At 39.6% G+C, this 20,598-nt stretch overlaps 2 protein-coding genes across 4 annotated transcripts in view; one reads left to right on the plus strand and one right to left on the minus strand.

The window, feature by feature from the left end:
• arxa (aristaless related homeobox a) overlaps positions 1–3,052 on the plus strand; it is a 101,455-nt gene extending 98,403 nt beyond the window's left edge. The window contains exon 5 of the mRNA XM_067992810.1: positions 1,772–3,052. Within this exon, the coding sequence (XP_067848911.1) occupies positions 1,772–1,778 (7 nt within the window). The 3' untranslated portion in view covers positions 1,779–3,052. The remainder of the gene's footprint in view (positions 1–1,771) is intronic.
• Positions 1–20,598, minus strand: part of pola1 (polymerase (DNA directed), alpha 1) — a 212,063-nt gene that overhangs the window by 67,029 nt on the left and 124,436 nt on the right. Inside the window, exons 33-35 of one of the 3 annotated variants that reach the window (XM_067992807.1) lie at positions 19,781–19,962; positions 17,709–17,840; positions 244–355 (exon numbers count right to left, since the gene is read on the minus strand). In XM_067992807.1, the coding sequence (XP_067848908.1) occupies positions 254–355; positions 17,709–17,840; positions 19,781–19,962 (416 nt within the window). In that variant the 3' untranslated portion in view covers positions 244–253. Of the gene's footprint in view, positions 1–243; positions 356–2,135; positions 2,220–17,708; positions 17,841–19,780; positions 19,963–20,598 lie in introns of those variants that run through there. The other 2 variants (XM_067992808.1, XM_067992806.1) reach the window with 2 other exon arrangements.

Genomic DNA, 20,598 nt, shown 5'->3' on the forward strand with positions numbered 1-20,598 from the left:
GGGAAATCATTTTGTATTTTATCATGCAGTTCCAAAGTAGCCGCAGTTAAAGTGGAAACATCTTTCCTTAAGTTCAAAATGATGCGGAGATGAATTGGCCACAGGAACTAGATTAGGATGCTTGTTTTGGAAATCAGTCAGGATACAGTGGTTTATTGCAGATACTAATTAGAATTATATTCGGTAAAGTACTAGCAAGTGAGAGAGACTGGGACAATGTGGAAATACCTCATCAGCGTCCTGTGAGGGATGATTAAAGGACTTGGACTTCAGAAGTCTTGGAAGTGTCTTTAGTTCTAGTTAGAGATCTGTACTCATAGAAAATGCTGGAGAAGCTCAGCAAGTGAGGCAGTATCTGTGGAGAAAGAAACAGAGTTAACGTTTCAGGTCCAAGACCTTTCGTCAGAACTGGAAGACGTTAAAGAGTTAACAGTTTTTAAGCAAGTACACATTTTTCAATTCTGACGAAAGGTCTTTGACCTGAAATGGTAACTCTGTTTCTTTCTCCACAGATACTGCCTGACTTGCTGAGCTTCTCCAGCATTTTCTGCTTTTATTTCAAATTTCCAGCATCCGCAGTATTTTGCTTTAGAGATCTGTACTCTGTGGATTGGAAATTCACATCAGCTGTGTACAACGTTCGATCAAGAAGGTCTACAAAAGCTCATTTCATCCAAAAGATCCTTTTGCTCATCAAACGGTACAAGAAATTCTATCCTTTTCAACATCGTGCTCACAGTATCTTCTTGTACCTTACTGATTCTATATCAGTTTGTAAAGAAATCTAGCAGGATTAGTCGGTATGTATTGATTGGACTGCGTACTATTTTCCACCTTCTGCAAGAGTCAGGAGAACGCGGTGGACATCCTACGTGATCTTCATTTGTACATAGCACAGTTAGTGGGTAATTGCTATTCCTAGGCATGCTATCACACACACTGCATGCAGAAGGGCAGGGGTTTCCGTACATAGAAGACTCGTCTGGTTATGGAAACCACCTTTTTGCTGTGACAAAAGTGTTGGAAGAAAGACATGGGTAAAATAATGACATATTTTAGAATGAATCACTCAGAAGTCAGGGATTAAATATTTTCACAACATAACTTTTTCTGTGTGCAGCATTGCATACTGGGTCAAGAATACTGCAATTTGCTACATTCACATTTTAAGCTGCATTCCTGACCTGCCTTTTCAGTTCACTGAAACCATTTCACTTGTGTACAAACAGATGACATCCAGTGATTACACACTAATCTTACTTTTATCCTAGTCCGTGTCTGGAGTTTTCAAAGACTTCCATTAAAATGAATAAAAGAAAGCCAAAATTAAGCATGCACAAACCAAGCCCTGACATTACCAATCAAAACTTTAAAATGTGTCTCATCTGTGAGAAGATAGGTTTCATTACCCTCTAGCTAATGTCAGCAGGCATATCAACTGTGTTGAGTGACATCCATCAACTAGTATAGGTTGGGGATCATTCTCTTTAAATACCACATCCTGGAAAAAAGTAAACTTCAACATCAGATAATGCCACACTATATGACAATACAGGTCAATTCACAAAGCCATAATGAATGACACAATACAGGTCAACTTACAAAGTCAAACTGAATGTTCACAAATGAATTGTCCTGTAATGTCAATCACTGACAGGATTGAACATTTTGTGCGATATCACAGTACAGTATCAGATTATTTTATAAATGTTTTTACAAATAAACTGTCTGCCACTCCTGAAACATTAACCTGTCTTTTTTTTCAAAACAGATTCTGACCTGGGAATATCACCTCCAAATCACGCACCATCCTGACTTGGACATACATTGCCACTCTCTCAATGTCCTGGAATTCCCTACCTAACACCATTGTGCAAACCATATCACAAGGACTGCAGCATTTCAAGGCAGAAGCCCACCACCACCTTCTTAGGGCAACTGGAGATGGGCAATAAATACAGCCAGCAGTGTCCCCACATCTCCAGTTCAAATAATTTTTAAAAAGTAGTAATTTGTTTTTATGTTGCAAAACTACGAAACTTAAACCGGACAGACTTGATGGTTCAGTTTAACATTTGGATAATAAACAAGACGACATGGAATAAGAATGTACTATCGAAACCTTTCTTTCCACAGATCATATGGGGGTGAATTTCCTCAGAGCTTCTCCCACTCCGCTGGCGTGACTTCAGTGGAGACCCCGTTTATGCACTTTTGTCCTAGGGAGGGGAATAACAGCCATTGTTCCTACATCTAATCAGTATCCAGTGACCCCGCCCGCCGCTTCTTGAAAATGCACGTGTAAACATTAGGTGAGGACCTAATCAGACTAAACCGTGACACCCCAAGTCGGTGAATTGCCCGTCAACACTTGCCTTATAGACCCACACAATCAGAATGGCAAGATTCTCCCCCCACCCCCATTGTCCCGTCCAGCGTAACGTTTTCAGGCTGTTCTTTGTTAAGTGTCGAATACATCGGTTTCTATTAAGTGACTATTTAGCAAACACTTTTGAGGTGTGTGTGTTGTCCTACTTACCAAACACTTTTGTTAAAATCACATTTGTGCTGAATAGAAATATTAATTGTTTCGAAAGTGAAGTGCTTTAGCTGAATCCGGTTAAAACCCCTGACTCGAGTTCAAGATGCTCATGGAGGAGGAGAAAAGAAGTGTAATCCGTCTTAAAGACTAGAAATGCAACAGCCTCTGAAACACCAGTTTATCATAGAATCATACAGCACAGAAAGATGCCATTCAGCCCATCATGCCTGCCCTTTGAAAGAGCTATCCAATTAGTCCCACACCCCTGCAATTTTTTCCCCTTCAAGTGTTTATCCAATGCAATAAATCATTGGACTTGTCAATCCTAGTTTTGTTTTTCTTTAAACCAGACTCTGTAATCATTAGTGAAAAGATAATATGCCTCTTAGAGGAACTTAATCATCAGTAGAGAAAAAGTACTGGAGAAACTAATAGGACTAAAAGCCAATAAATCCCCTGGACCTGATGGCCTACATCCGAGGGTTCTAAAAGAGGTGGCTGCAGAGATAGTGAATGCATTGGTTAAGATCTTCCAAAATTCCCTAGATTCTAGAACGGTCCCAGCGGATTAGAAAGTAGCAAATGTAACCCCGCTATTCAAGAAAAGAGGGAGATAGAAAGCAGGGAACTACAGGCCAGTTAGCCTGACATCAGTCGTCGGGAAAATGCTGGAATCCATTATTAAGGAAGTGGTAACAGAGCACTTAGAACATCATAATATGATTAGGCAGAGTCAACATGGTTTTATGAAAGGCAAATCGTGTTTGACAAACCTATTGGAGTTTTTTGAGGATGTAACTAGCAGGGTAGATAAAGGGGAACCAGTGGATGTATTATATTTGGATTTTCAAAAGGCATTCGACAAAGTGCCACATAAAAGGTTGTTACCCCGAACCCCATGAGCCCTTATCTTGCGTAACATATTAGCATGGAAAGAGGATTGGTTAACGGACAGAAAACAGAGTAGGGGCCTCAGCTATTTACAATCTATGTTAATGTCTTGGATGAAGGGACCGAGTGTAATGTATCCAAGTTTGCTGACGATACAAAGCTAGGTGGGAAAGTAAGCTGTGAGGAGGACACAAAGAGTCTGCAAAGGGATATAGACAGGTTAAGTGAGTGGGCAAGGAGGTGGCAGATGGGGTATAATGTGGGGAAACGTGAGGTTATTCACTCTGGTAGGAAGAATGGAAAAACAGAATAGTTTTTAAATGGAGGAGAACTATTAAATGTTGGTGTCCAAAGAGACTTGGGTGCCCTGGTACAAGAAACACAAAAAGATAGCATGCATGTGCAGCAGGCAATTAGGAAAGCAAATGGCACGTTGGCCTTTATTGCAAGGGGGTTGGAGTACAAGTGTAAGGAAGTCCAACTAAAATTGTACAGGGCTTTGGTAAGACCTCACCTGGAGTACTGCGTACAGTTTTGGTCTCCTTATCTAAGGAAGGATAGAGGCGGCGAAACGATTAATTCCTGGGATGAGAGGGTCGTCTTATGAGGAGGTTGAGTAGAATAGGCCTATACTCTCTGGAGTTTAGAAGAATGAGAAGGGATCTCATTGAAACAAAGAAGATTACGAGGGGGCTCGACAGGGTAGATGCTGAGAGGTTGTTTCCCCTGGCTGGAGAGTCTAGAACTAGGGGGCATAGTCGCAGGATAAGAGGTCGGCCATTTAAGACTGAGATGAGGCGGTATTTCTTCACTCAGAGGGCTGTGAATCTTTGGAATTCTCTACCCCAGTGGACTGTGGATGCTGAGTCATTGAATATATTCAAGGCTGAGATAGATAGATTTTTGGACTATAGGGGAATCAAGGGATATGGAGATCGGGCAGGAAAGTGGAGTCGAGGTCGAAGATTGGCCATGATCTGGTTGAATGGCGGAGCAGGCTCGAGGGGCCGTATGGCCTACTCCTGCTCCTATTTCTTATGTTCAAACTCTTTCTGCAGGTTGGATACAAATGCCTGCTCTAATTCACACATATTCACCAGCATGTAAAAATGGCCAAATTCCAACCCTTTCTACTTAAGCAACACAACTTGACATTTGATTTCCTTCTTTTCTAACCAGCAGTTGTGCCAATGGTTAGGGGTTAGAAATATCAATAGTCACAAACAAATCCAATGGGGAATTCAGGAGAAACGTCTTCACCCAGAGCGTGGCAAGAATGTGGAACTCATTTCCACGAGTAGTTGAGGCAACTAGCATAGATGTATTTAAGGGGAAATCTAGATAAATACGAGGGAGAAGGGAGTAGAAGGATATGTTGATAGGGTTAGATGAAGAAGGGTGGAAGGAGGCTCATATGCAGCATAAACACCGCCATGGATCTATTGGGCCAAATGGCCTGTTTCTGTGCTGTATATTCTTTGATTACACATTTCTATTCATTGAAAAGTTTTTGAAACTAGTATTAAACCAGTGACAGATCAGTTAATACAGAAGTCCAAGGCTAGTTTACAATTGCTTCAGTGTCCTTTGCAGAACGGAGAGCAAACAAAAAACAAAACATAACCAGAATAAGCATCTTTGAAAACTGAAATAAATAGCTCATATTAATAATATTAGGAGAATTAGAAAATTAATGCTAGTTTAGTTTTGTTGAATTCTAGAACATATTTCAATCTCAGCGCATTGAGCTTTGGGCTCTACAAACTTTAGAAAATCTACTGAATTGTTGCCTGTTCTGAACTTTGGTGCTCGGTCCACTCTTTCCAGTGACTGGCATTTGAGAATTATGTTTCTAGGCAAATAACTGGGTTCTAATGGCAGGTCCAGATTTTGCCTACAGCAATTGGATATCATTACCTTTGTCCAATCAGTGAATGATAGTAAGAAGTGAGCCAAATTACCCGAACATTCCCTCAAGTGAAGTGTACAGTTAAAACCTTGCTTTTAATCAAAAATAAAAGAAACAATGTTAAATAAAACTCGTGTTGAAGACTGGATGGTGCAGTGGGTTTACACCTGGAACCTTTCGTTTCTGGAACTTTGATTTTTGTCTGGGTCCAAACCTATGAGACGAAAGCCTTCCATTGCTGCTGACTGTAATCGCTCAACAAGAAATGAATTAGGACGGTCTCGGCTCAGCTCCTGGACAACATGGGCCTATCACAGAAAGCTGCCACAAAATAACTAACCTCACTCAAGAGGCCACAAAATTGCTGGCATGGGAAATGGCACATTAGTACATTAGTACTTTTTCAAGCCTGGGACCAAAGTACAATGTTGGGGAAGAGAAGAGGGAGCATTACTCTGCAGCAGATACAAGAGTGCTTAATGCTGATCTTGCACATCTAAAACAGGAAAGTATTTATTCCTCAGTAATGTCATCCCTCTCTTTGATTTTAAAAAAACTCACCAAAAAAGTAAAAAGCTCAATGTGTCATTGGAATCTTTGTCCATATTAATTAAATGACAAGCATAAAGATCACATTGTCAAGGCTAGCATGCATTGTGAAATTAGGAAGCAAAATCCCTACATATGTCCAGTCTCATAAAAATTTAGGCACAGAATTCCTTTCTCCAGATTTTCAGCCTTGTCAATGATTAGAGCTAAAACTGTTTATTGTAATGCTGATTTTGTGTGACTTACTTGGTGGGGTGGGGGGGGGGGGGTGGTGGGAGCGGGGAAGGGTTGACGAGAGTATTAGATATGCTCGAGTAAGAAGTGTTTACCTACTTGGAAGTAGGGTATGAAAGTTGGTGAAAACATTAAATGGATATTAACATAATGAAATGTCTTGTGTAGCCACTAAGAATCTGAATAAATGCACAGCCAAACCAGAGACAATTGGCTGGCAGAGAGCACGACAAAACTCAATAAAGTGAAACACAGTAAAGCAGGGATAGGTTCAAGAGTTATATACACAAAAACTCTACAGAATACAATGGCTTCTAGTGGACAAATGTGCCCCTATTCAATGTAATTCCAATATATCTGCATTGCATGTGCTAGAAAAGATGATTGACTTGTGGGATCTATTGATAAGCCGTGAAATGAACATAATTTCTAAATGGGAGATCCTAAAGCCCGATGCGGTTTAAAACATAGAGGGTATGTTCTTCACTCACACAGAGCATTCTCCCCTACATACACCGTATGCTGCTGACAAAGTGTTTGTTTTGCTGTGCCAAAAAATTCAATATAAAACATCTCAAATACAAGTTCAGATAACAAGCCGTGTAGTTAGAGTTAAAGTATTACTTTATCCAATATGGTTTTGTTCTACAATTACAGTCACCTATTTTGCAATAATTTGCAAGGTTGCATTGAATGAGTAAACTAGTAGAACTGAATGATCAGTGAAAAGATACAATGGACTGTAGTAGCTATATTACAGGAAATAAGTCTCAGCTAAGGACAAGCTAACAGAATCGCAACACACAATGATGATTCAAGCACAGCACAGAAAGTGAGCAATAGAAACTCAAAAAAATCAACTTGATGCCCGCCAAATGGAATCTCTCACATGATTAAAGGCTCTCTGAAGTAAATTGCCACTGAAATTAGCATCGCAGGGGCAGGTCTATTACTAATCAGACTAAGCATCATCAGAAAGTGCATGACAGATTCTACCTATGCTAAGGCCTCTGGCACTAGCATATATGTAATCAGCTGCTGGAAGGACCATGATGGCGGTACAGATTGGCACACCTTCCAAAATTTCTCTCCTTTTCAGTGAGATACAGCGATGTCTCCCCAGATATACAAAAGTCCAAATATAACTTTTGTTGCACATCCTGATCACTTCTGGGTTTTAGGTCCACCCCTCATTGAATATTTAACACATCCGCTGGGAGTACATCTTAAGTGGACGACATGGCTTTTAAAAAAAATAGAATAGTACATCAATCTTCTTCTCCTCATACCTTTGTTTTGTTAATAGGAGTGCGTGGGAAGGAGGGGGGGTGGAAAGAGAGAAAGCTGGCCCCCAAATACTGCTTTGAAGAATTATTCCTCAACATATCAACGTCATATTCAAACCTTAATTGGTCTTTCCTCCTTCCCTCCCCCCTCCCACCCCCACAACCCCTACACAAACAGAAAAAAATTATTTTGGTAAAGAAAACAGCCCAGATGGTCAACAAACAGAAATTAAACAGGACCTGAATGTGAAGCTTCTGTTGCTAGGTGATGAAGAATGTAAAGGCAAAGTTTTCAGGAGTTTACTCAGCTTTCGCACCGCGCTCTCATAGCCTCTCCAAACTCTAGCAGCAACTTTCAACAGTGCTGCCAGAAAGCAAGCACCTAATGCACTCTCAGCACTTTAATAAAGTCTGAAAAGACTAACTGTAGACTAAACTGTCTTTATTTCAATTAAGCTACAGCTAATTCCACACCACTCCCACCACAGCAGTTTGTCCGAGTGTCGTCAGGTAATATTGCAATACAATTTGATCGACACAGAGAACTTTCTATATATCGTACCCTGGAAAGAACAGGGAAAAAAAAGGGGAAGCATCCATCCAGATTAAATGCAGCTGCTCTTTCAAATCTATCAAATGGGTAAATTTGACAAAAAGCCACCATTAGGCCAACATGAAAGGCTCAAGACAACATCCTTTCAGTTCTTTGTACTTCAGTAATCAACAGATGTACTTATTCACCCCTCCCCCTCCAACCAAACCTGATCAAGACCTCTTTTTGAATGGAAGGAAATAATTCCACTTTGTACATCTTCTAGTTAATCAAGACTTTCTATTCAGCAATTTGACCTTTTGTTCAAAACAGGATTATCAGTTTTTTTTCCCCAGTTACCAAGGGCGACTCGCATGGTGAACATAATTGCAATAATTTGCAAAACACCATGGCAACCTACATTACAACTAGGTAAATACTGGTCTTTTGTGCTACATTGTTATTTTCCGAGATGCTGAAGTCAAAGAACGAATGACAAATGAACACAAAATTTATATTTGCTTTGTTTAACAAGAGCAGAAAATTGATACTGAGAATAGGGGAAGCAGCCACAGCTGTAATTTCTAACTTGATTAATTAGAATGGTAACAGTCCTTAACAGGATATTCAACAAACAGCCCTGACTCCGTCTCTCCACCTACCCCCCACCCCCACCCCCCAACTATGAACATTTTTTTCATCAAGAACAAACATCCACATTTGTTCTTTTCTTCAGTTTAATAAAATCTTTAATTACAGAACATTGTCTCTTTGCTCTTCATTTCAGTGAAGAGAACTGCTTCTGGGGAAGACTGGTTAGTGCAAAGTCACTCATACCCAACTCTATTGGGCTACAGAAGCTGAATGACTAATAACATTCTTTGGCACCAGCAGCTGTTCCAAGGCTGTGACACTGACTTACAATTATATAGACTACAGCAAAGCTATTTCAGAGGCTGACTGGTAGTTGAACTTTTACATACACAGCACCTTATTTCATAATGGATCACATAAAGAGGACATTGCTTGATATGAATAATGTTCTCCAACAATACAGCTTAAGTTAAAACTTTTTGTCTGACCTAATTCACCAACAGTATACAGTGAGGTATTTGACTGGAATACCAGTAAGAAGCTCACAAAGGCACATGGTGGTGTAGTATTAAAGTTGAATACCGGCAACAAGCACAAAGGCGAGTAAGCCTTTTGGTCCATGTGTTTTTGAATGTCATTATTCTAATTTAAATCTCCCGAATATGCAGAAAACAGACATAAAATCAATCCTTTCCTATAATGCTTAATTCTTGGGACTTGAACTCTTGACCAAAGAGTTTTACAATAACAACCCAAGCCTAAATAGTGGGGGTATTGTTATGCAAATGAAAAAGCCTGGACAAGATGTGGGACTTAGAAACAGTTTGAAACATTGATTAAGATAATATGCTAGAATTTTGCCAATGCAATAACAATTCATTGAGATATTAACTTTTATGGACCAATCTCTGTCTAACTGGCTCAAAGGTTTGTAAGTAAAGATTATTTTTCTGGGCTGGTGGTGGAGGGGGTGGGTGGGGGGCGCAGTCGAAGAGAAAGTAGGCTCAATGAAACTTTTCCGCTTGAAAGTTCATTTTAAAATCATGTGCTATACCGAACCATAGCTACACAAAAATTACTTGATTAGACTGGAGTTCAAAGTACTGAAATATTCTAGGTATGAGAAAAAGAGGAACAAAAAATCTTCCTGCAAGTTACCGTGCAGCTATTATAAAAGAAAAAAAGCTTTAATTTCTACTTCAAGTGCAGTATTCCGTAATCTTTTAATAGTTCTAGTTCCATACAATGGGTCAAACCAGCAAAGCAAATGCAGAAATTACATGGGGTGTCAGTCACTTAAGACCATCAGCTGGAATCAGGACTTCCTCTTCCGGTGCTCAATATAGGACATCCCTATGTTAAAATCTTCTGCGCTTTACATTCAGGAAAGAGAAGGCAACAAAGAGAAAAGTGAAGACACCAGCATTATAATACTGTCCTCCTTATAAATAAAGTAGGAATAATTATCTTCAACTGTTAAATAAAGTTAGAACAATTACATCTTTTGTTACTTAAAGCGTAATCTCAGTCTTGATGCTTCTTTATGTGCACATGGTGCTATTGTAACATAGCAACACAAAGAATAGGATAGCAATGAGACGCTGAAGCTATCCTTCACAGCTATCCAATCAGATTTCAATCATAAGCTCCTAGTAGGAAGAACGAGGAGAGGCAATATTAACTGAAAGGTACAATTCTAAAAAGGAGTACAGGAACAGAGAGATCTGGGGGGTATATGTGTGCAAATTTTTGACAGTGGAGGGCAAGTTGAGAAAGCGGTTAAAAAAGCATATGGGATCCTGGGCTTTATAAATAGAGGCCTATAGTACAAAAGCAAGGAAGTTATGATGAACCTTTATCAAACACTGATTCGGCCACAACTGGAGTATTGTGTCCAGTTCTGAACACCGCACTTTCGGAAGGATGTGAAGGCCTTAGAAGGGGTGCAGAAGAGATTTCTGGTTCCAGGGATGAAGGACTTCAGTTACATGGATAGACCTGAGAAGCTGGGGTTATTCTCCTTAGAGCAGAGAAGGTTGAGAGGAGATTTGATAGAGGTATTCAAAATCGAAAGAAATTATTCACATTGGCAGAAGGGTTAAGAAGCAGAGGACATAGATTTAAGGTGATTGGCAAAAGAACCAAAGGCAACATGAGGAAAAACTTTTTTTAAACACAGTGAGTGGTTAGGATCTGGAGTGCACTGCCCGAGTTGATGGTGGAGGCAGATTCAATCGTGACCTTCAAAAGGGAATTGGATAAGTACTTGACGGGAAAAAATTTGCAGGGCTACAGGGAAAAGGCGGGGGAGTGGGATTAGCTGGATTGCTGTTGCAGAGAGCCTGCACAGACTCGACGGGCCGAATGGCCTTCTTCTGAGCTGTAACCATTCTATGATTCTAAGATGATGGATAATTTGGGTGGTTTTGAGAGCTGCTCAATAAAAATGAAGATAAAAGAAAAATCACGAATGTTAGAAATGTACAGCAGGTCAATCAGCATCGGGAAGAGAGAGGGTCCTGTCCAAAACATGAACTTGTAGCAGAACTGTCAGTCAGGCTAGGTTCTGGTGAAGGGCCCCACAAAAACATATAATGCTATTTTTTCCTCTATCAGGTACTTACTGATCTGCTTCCAGTAGTTTTTTTAAATTTCATAACATGACAAATAAGAGCAGGAATAGGCCATAGGGCCCTCGAGCCTGCTCCGCCATTCAATAAGATCATGGCTGATCACTGTTTTGTTGGATACTTACAATCTAATAAAGTTAGACTCAACCCTAAACTAAGCGGTTATATGTGCCGGACAAATGCAAAATGGTTACAAAGCAAATGTGGATTTTCAATGAAGCTGTAATGTGATTAGAAAGTTAATTAAACTCACATTCTTTCAAATCATTCTTTCTCAAGCCCAAAAGACTCCTAACTTTCAAAGATGATCAAGACTTTTCGTTCCTATGAAGGAATATCATATTCAACAATTTCAGGTGGATTACTGATAGTTTTACTTTGAAGCAGGGATTAACCTCACATCATGAACAAATGCCAGAAAGAAAATCATTCCTGTGTATTGAATAGTTTTATACATTGACACATATATATTTAGTTTGGTCTGTGAAATCTTGCACATGAAATAAAAACTGTTAGATTACAATTACAGTTTTGCCCACATGATACATTTTTGAAATGATTCCGTGGACTACCACATACATTAGAATGATGAATTATGTCAGATTTTCCCACCATCCCCTGAACTTTGCTGCTAAACATCTAATCTGCAAATCTCCTTTAACGCATCTCATTTTCTGGGTGAACATAATGGCAATTATACCGCAAGATGTATTAGGTGCCTGCTGAAACTTAAATAAACTAGAAACATTTCAAGTGAGCCCTAATGGATTAATCAGGATTATATGAAATCCTTCCATACTATGCATTAACTGAAATTCTAAACAGAAGGCATATCACAATCATTGCCCGTATGCATATGATAAACTAGGCCAATCACAGCTACTTCTCTTCTGTATGAATCAGCAAATTAACCTGGGCAAAAATTTCACGGAAAAACACACGAGAAAAAATTCTTGAATGATTCACTGTATCATCAGAATTAATGCTTTGTTTTTCCACAAATGGCATTTTGAATTTTGAGCAGGCTGGATGACAGAGGGTTAGCACACTGCTCTTTCATCACGATTACCTGAGTTTAAATGCAGCCTGGATTGTTGGGATCTGATGGCTATAAGAATCTGAATTGAAACGAGATTGGGCAACCTCAACAGTTCCTCAAGCTCACAAGGTAGAATTCAACTTCAACGGGAGCACAAAACAGACAGTAACAGATTGGTGGCCTGTTATACACCTCGCTCGATTTTCCTCCGTTGACTTGATAGAAAGGAAAATCAGATGAGGTGTGTAATGGGCGGCCGATCCACCACCACCTGCTTTGCGCCCTCGCTGAAGTTGAATTTTACCCCCCTAAAATTTATAACAAGCTGGCAGTCTCACTAAGAGGTAATATGGGTGCCTGGTGTGGGAAGTGAAAATTCACACTAGTGCAGCAGGGTGTGATTTTCTAAGGATGGATTAAGGAACATTTCTGGCACGAAGTCGAAGCAATGTTACCCTACGATACTGAACTGGGGGCGTTTGATGCTGACACTGGATGCCAAAAGCACTCAACTTGCCATGTACAAAAATTTACCAAAACAAGATTGGCAAGTGGGTGGTCTTCCTCATTCTTTTAACGTGATTCAGCATCCACACCCAAATTAAGTGTAGCAATGGACACCCGACCAAGAAAGAATCCAACACCATAAAGCTGCGCCAGAGTGAGTTAAAAACACTGAGCTCCAAATGCTTCACATTGAAGTGTAACCAAGGGACAGGCAAGAGAGAACTTTGCTCCGCCTCATGCTTTCAACTTTCATATACAAATGAATTATGCCAAAGCAGCAAAAATGAGGAGGGAGGCTAGAGCTTAATTATAAAGGCAACTTGGAGTATAGGAGCATTGAGGTGCTTTTAGCCTTGAGAGCTGTCAAATCTAGATAGTTATTTCTGAAAGCATGCAAATTCTTCCATGTAATTGATACCTTGCTGATAGAATCAGATACCGTTTGCATCTTGGTGCAAGTAGTCACAGTATGAGCAAAATGTCTGGTCACTATTGACCAGCATGACCATAACTCAAAATGTTTCATATTAAAGTGTAACCAAGGGATAGACATGAAATATCTTCGTTCCACCTGCTTCTTTTCACATTTCATATACAAACAAATTACAAGATACACATTCTAGTACCTATTCAGCCATATGCTGCTTGATGATAAACTTACTTTAAATAAAGAAATCTAACAATTAAACTTTCTAGACTGGCACTATCCTTGGTTCTATCTGCATAAAAAGCCAAGACTGCATAAATGCTGGTGATAATTTCTCTTCAGAAAGCAAGCATGTGATCGTGGATAAAATTTCAGAGCAGTTGCTGCCTCACACAAATGAAACAACAATTTTGGAAATGCACTTCGGCCTTTCCCATCCTAATGCCAAACACTCCAATTTAAAGCAGCTCCACTACTAGGGCAAGAGTCTAAGCAACAAAATAGGATAGAACATTAAGATCAAATAGGTTGGATACAAATTTGTGAACAAAAAAAAATCAAATCCAAGGTTAGCATTACTGGTTTAATTTTCCAAACACCTTTCCTTGATTCTCCTGGATGTTCTCCAGCTGAATTTTCCCATTTGAGGCAAGTGATAGGGTTTCAACAAGTGCCATAGGGATCCTTAACAAACCAGCAATAGTGAGAGACAGCAATCATACAAGATACCCACGATATCACGCCACAAAAAGGTGGAACTCATATCCTGACAACAAATAAATCTTTTCTACTTACTACTGTAAGCTTTAAGGCAAAGCCTATATGGACTCTAACAAAGTAGTCTACTACTTAAGGAAGTCATCAAATGGAGGTTCTGAAGGAAGGTGATAAATCTTGCCTTCTATCAGACAACAGTACCTGCTTGCATGGAGGTGACTGGTATTCAGATTCCAACCGATCTGGAAACCATCTTTTCTTCAGCCAATATGAGGCTGCCATTATTATTGTTATTCAGGATCATTTTCAAAGTGGAAAAGGGTATGATTGGAAATGAGAGGAAAGCAACTAACCATCTGTCTGGGCTTCCGCAACAAAATCTATGCAATCTGTTGTTCTAGAAGAGATCTATATCTGGATAATCCCATTTGTCAGACATCACTGTCGATATGGAATCCAAATGTGTTATAATCACGTGCTTGTTCAAGGAGTGGATTATAACACATTACATCTCAACAAGACGTTGAGTGGAAAGGTTAAAATAACTTCTGTTGACTGATCTCAAATCTCCATTGCACCCTGGCACAAGGGATAGGAATAACTTCTTCCTTCCTTAGCTATCGCAATACTGTGATGTCCTTCCAGAATCTCACCAATTTGCTGGAATTAATTTCTTGAAGGACAGTCATCGTACTAGACTATGCTGAGGTCTACTTATGTGGCATTTGGCTGTGGAAACACAACTTAGGATCAAGCTGTCCAGAGCTAGACAACCTATCCCATGAGGGAATCCTCAGTCACCAGGGTGGGAGATGCCAGAAGGGCTTACAGCACCAATGTGTTAAATGTGTTTGTTGAAATTACCATTCTAAGGCATTAACTACATCTTTTGCAATCTCAACATCCTGACAGAACAGATAATGCTTCAGGAACCACTGTGCAAGGTTTACTTGTAGGAGCCTCATTAAAATGTGTTGCAAGTGGAATCACAAAGATGAATGCTGACATAGGCTACAAGACATAGTATAAAGTAGAGCCTGAATCCTGCACCTGACCAAGGTCAAACATTAAACCTGTAGGAACTTGAAGTCGTCTTGTGATAGCCACTTATTTGGAACTGAACAGCTTATTCTAAGTAGAATTCAGATTTTTCCCAACTGAGGAGGAACACAATTTCCCTAGGCTAAAACAGTCAAGGTAAGGGTAGACATGAAGATGTTACAGTCAAAGAAGGGAGTCACTAAAGACGAGCACTTCCAAAACACTGGGATGCTGACAATGATCGGAATTCAAATGACTGCTGTAAAGTTGCCTTACTTATCTACATGGAATGTCAAATATGTTTGGTACAACCAGGAAAAAAAGTGGAGCGGGCAACTTTCTTATAAACTGATAGCTTGGCTCAATTGATCATACTTTTACCTGTGATTTAGAAAGTTATGGTTTCAAGCTCCACACCAGATATTGAGTATAATGTAGCTTGACATGCCGATTCAATACCAAAGGACTGCAGCATTGTCAGAGGTATTGCCTTCAAAGAGATGCTAAACCAAGATATCATCTGCTTGGTGTTATAGATCCCATGGCACCATTCAAAGAACAGCAGGGAGTTCTCCCAGTGTCTTGGCGAACATTTCTCCCTCACAAATAGATTAACTGGTCATTCATCTCTTCTCTGTTTGTGGGATCTTGCTGCGCACAAAATTGCTGCTATGTGTACCTACCTAACGACAGTCACTGCACTTCAAAAATAATTAATTTTCTCTGAAGTGGCTTGAGAAGTTTCTGAGAGACACATGATAAAGTGCTATATTAAAAAAAATCTTGACATTTATTTTCCTTGGTGGGGTGGGGGGTGGGGGCATATAGGTAAATTTGGTGTGCTGTCTACACCAAGAGCACCTGAACCAAAATCAAACTTTACAATGTTTGTAAAACCAGCACCTTTCACAAAAACTATTGCCATTTACCAACATGATCTTTAACAGAAATAATCACTGTGCAAAACAAGTTACCTTTCAAAAAAAGTTTGATGTTTTCTGAATCACAGAGCAGCATAGAAGGATATGTTGATAGGATAGATAAAGTAGGAAGGGAGGAAGCACGTGTGAAACATAAACACTGCCATGGACCTGTTGGGCCGAATGGCCTGTTTCTGTGTTGTACTTTCTATGTAATTCCATGTAGCAATTACCTGGCTCAGTGAGTGAAAGCAGCTAGCTCCAAAGGTCAAGGATTGGTGAAAAAGATCAGGGTCCTGTCATTTAAATATGCTACATGACTACATGGATGGCACAATATCACTTGAGAAAAAAAAGTGGCACTTATCATCTATGCTGCCTCACAGAGATTAAAGGACTCTTCTTATCCATTGAAAGTTATTTTAAAGTACGCTTAGGGTAATTACCATTAAGGGACAAATGCAAATATCATATAATCTGTTACAGAAATGAAGATATGCAATTGCTAAAATCACCTATGAAGTTCTGTTTTGCTTTTTTTTTGAACTCCTTCAAAAGTGAGGGAAGTTTGGGTTGTTGGGTTTAGCAAGCCAAGATGAGATTGCAAACCCTCATTAAATTTGTTCAGGATCCCATCTCAGATTACTAATCTCTCAATTGTTTTCCATAGTTTTCTTTCCTTGAGAATTTTCTTTTTTCAAAACAGAGTTCCAGTGTACTAGTTTAGTAGTCCCTTCTTAATACCTGCAGTGGTAAAGATATTTTCCTACCTGGAATGACACAAAGTACTTGAAAGAGAGGTAAAACAGTAGACCCCTCTAAATGGGGAACACCTATGCGGTATTGTAAACCACTCCCTTTATCCAGTTATTATTATTAAGCAAACCTTGCGCAATGAATGAAAGGGTGCCTGAGCTAATGTAATGCCTCCTTTATACCAATGCTCCAAATTAGTAGTTCCCCTCAACAGGATTCTACTGTAATTGATACTGGTGAATAGAATAAACTTAAATAAAAAGTCAGTTACATAAGTACTGCTTGCTGCCTGGTAGGAAAATATAAACCTTCAAGCTGCCGTTCTGTTACAGTTCTTTGCCTCAAAGTATCTACGGAAAGGCCCAAGACAGGCACTTCAGTAAAAAGGGAGCAACTGAACAAACTTCCCAACAACACTCGATGAGAGCTGCATCCATTCTCACTTTCTTTTACAATCACTGCACAGAATTTATAATTACCAGTTCTTTGCTTCTATTGTAAGTGTAATAGACTAAAGAGCTATCACAGCCACATTTATTTTAAAAGCACCAGCCCTGGAGTGTCTACTAGAGGGCCAAATGATTAACACAAACGCTTTGTCAGAATGAAGATGTAACAAGCACCGCCCAGTCAAAGGATGAATTGAATCAGTGGGTTATCTTTCAGATTAACCAGGGCATTTAGTAAGGAAAATTTCATGAAAGTGTAATTCTTAGCTTTCATGAATCCACGCAGCAGGCAGCCTGCCAACTGTCAAGCTGGTGAAATTTTCCTGCTTCACAAAACATCCCCTATTCATTTCTCAGTTTAGATAAGCTAATGTTTCTCCTGCACAAGCTTATTTGCAAGGCATACTCCCTTTTACCAACAGAATAAGGCATCGTTTATACATCAATTTTAACAACATTTTTCAAACAGCACCAAATATACTTTCCATGGAATTTATAAAAAATTTAACTGTAGCAATCCTGCACTTCTTAATGCGAGCAGTATCATTCAAACTTTCTTCAGCAGTCAGACTGAAAATGATAGTTCTATTGAATTCACTTAAAGTATCAGAAAAGCCGGAGGATTCATTTTTGACCAGTGAACAATCCACAAGGCTCCTTTCTATAGTTCTCTACAAGTACTTACACTGTAGTATCTTTTGATATGTCGCCTGACGTCCAAACTTAGCTTGTTGCGCATCTGCACTTCATACTGAATAGGTAACGTGTCACAATCAATGTTACTGCAGTGTAGCAAACTGGGCTGGATCTGCGGCCCCTGATACAAAATGGAAGATACACACATGAAATATGTAATTACAATTCATAGCGTTTTAGTGATGGGAGAGAACTTCAGTTCTAAAGTCAAGAATCAGTAGATGGGACTCTTTTTGTACTCAAATTGATCCCTTTTTTCATGTCCTACACTCGAAGGTGCAAAGGATCCAACAGTGATGCACTCTCTGAACAGTCAGCCCATCTGCAAGTTCTCAACATCCACACAATTAACTCTATATCTTGTTTACAGCTGTAATGAAGCAAAAGTCAAGGATTCTGCTCAGTACTATTGCTCTGTGCCAGGCTCCACTCCTTACTTTCCTTAAGCAACCGGATTGTTTTGACTGAAAAAATCCAAAACATCTGTTGCTCCGCTAGATCGACTTAAAATAATTACTTTTAATTTAGATAAGGACTTCTTTGCTTTTAGATCCAAAGTCTACAAAGATGGCCAATCTCATAATTTACTGCGTGTTTAAAACCCTGGAAAAAAAAATGATTAAATCTTTTTCTACGATTTTAGGTTTAAATCCAAGGTCACACAAATATCTGGCACCAGTTTCTGATAGGAACGCATCCTCTTGCATTTTATGACAAAGGAGGACAACATTCTGGAGAAGGTCAAGAACAGATTTTTTTTTTAATGGGGGGGGGGGGGCGGAGAAAGAGAGAGGAGAGGAGAAAGAGAGAAAGAATTAGAGACTGAGTCTCAATTTTAAAAATCAAACGATTTACTATTGTTTTTTGAACTAAAGGAACATTTTCCTGCACATTTTGGAATCTCAGCTTTCTCTGACGTCTTAACTTTCTCAGCTTAGAGAAACACACACATTCTCCTCCAAAAAGAGAGCTGTTCGTAAGGTATATGCCATTTGTACAGGATCATGTTCTGAAACAATCAGTTAAAGTATTACATCCACAAGAATGATGAGATTGCACCTTCCTCAGTCCACAGATTCAGGCTACAGATCAACATGTAAGGGCAAGCAAGAAGTTGCAATGCTTTATTGTGTCTTTGAAGGGGAACATTAATGTATGAGGGAGTACTTTCAGTGTAAAATACTTTAGGTTTTTCTTTAGTAATCAAACATGTCACCACTGTTGAAACTCCAATTTGTGAATGTAAATTTTAGTGGAAGAAAAATATGGAATGCTGTCTTTATGCGAGACGCAGGCACATTCCATTACTGTTTCAGTGCATAGCATGGTAGGAACCTTACAGCAGTTACAGTGCAAAACACATGGAAGGCCCACTAAAATGGAACAGTGCCCTACGACTTGCTTTACTGTTTTTTTTCTTGAAAGGGGTTGTTTGAAAACCAAAAAGGAACGATTATTTTTTGGAACAGCTTTTATGAATTTGCCATTAGCTTCTATTTTCCCCCCGTTGCCTAGCAACCTGTTCCAGTACTCAGCACTGGAGCTAGTAAGTAATTTGGCTCCTACATGTGGCTTCTGATCATTCACCGGCAAAATCTGCTGAGGTTTGCTTTAAAGGGGAAAAAGTTGCTCCCAGTCAGGGTGTGAGCATAATGGTGATCAGTGCTGCCTCATGGAAGCATTCTGGGATGCGGGATGTATCCTTTTCCACAGAGGAATATTTTAGAAGAGCCTGAAACGACAACTGGTTGTTTTCTCATTATCACAGCTGAGCCCGAATTTCTCCTCATCTAGATCCCACAGCAGCAGGAACCCTGACTGATTTTCGTATTCTTTCTCAAGGGCACTCGGGCCAACTGTAACACCCTCCAACACTAGCCTGTTTTAGATTGGTAAACTCAGCACAGAGTGAAGGTCAAACCCGGGACCTCCTTAGTCTGTACGGTTCAGCTACTCTTGCTGAGCTCCATCTACAGATATTCAACTTTGTCTATCTAACCAACCAATACCTTACAAATGGCAATAGGGCCTTTTTTCCTCTACGTAGATTATAGTACTTACACTGCCATCAAATACGTTGTCATAAATGTTTTCTGTTCCGCATTTTGGACACACGAACTTGAACCTTTCTGCATCACGGTATTTTTCTTCATCAGTAAGCTGGGCTGGGCCACCTAACAGTGCATCATTTTCTTCATCTTTATCCCAGTTGTGATGAATTCGAAACTGGGATGGATCCAAACCTTTATGGAGAGCAGGGGAGGAGAATAAACGAATCAGAAATCATGTTAATCTAGTTCATTAATGTTCTCTCACTTGTGACTTTAGTGCATTCAAGAAAAGTAACATAGAATTAACAGTCTAAGGAAAAGGGTTTTGGTCTGATAAACTGATCATTGAGATCGTTGAGGGCTATATAGGTTAAATTTATTTATTCAAATTACTAATACCTGTACTCAGGTTTGAACATGACTCCAGTAGCCACAAACCAAATTTCCGATGATGCTCCCCAATCATACATTATAAAGGAGGCCTATAAAATATTACAACAACTTCTTATCTGACATATCAGTGCAGTACCGAGGCAGTATTGCACTGTTGGATGTGCTGTCCTAAAAAGGAAATGTTAAACCAAAGCCCCATCTGTCTATTCAAGTGGATATTAAAGATCCCCTGGCATCATTTGAAGAGATGTAGGAAGTTCTCCCAGTGTCCTGGCCAACATTCCTCACTCCACCAATAAACAATAGATCAACTGGTCATTCAGCTCACTGAAGTTCGTGGAATCTTGCTGTGTGCAAAGAAGCTACAGCGTTTCCCAAATAACAGAAGCTGCACAATGTGATGTATTACATGTGAAGTGCTTTGGGATGCTTGAG

This window comes from Heptranchias perlo, chromosome 11 (genome assembly GCF_035084215.1).
Source record: "Heptranchias perlo isolate sHepPer1 chromosome 11, sHepPer1.hap1, whole genome shotgun sequence".
Taxonomy (NCBI): Eukaryota; Metazoa; Chordata; class Chondrichthyes; order Hexanchiformes; family Hexanchidae; genus Heptranchias; species Heptranchias perlo.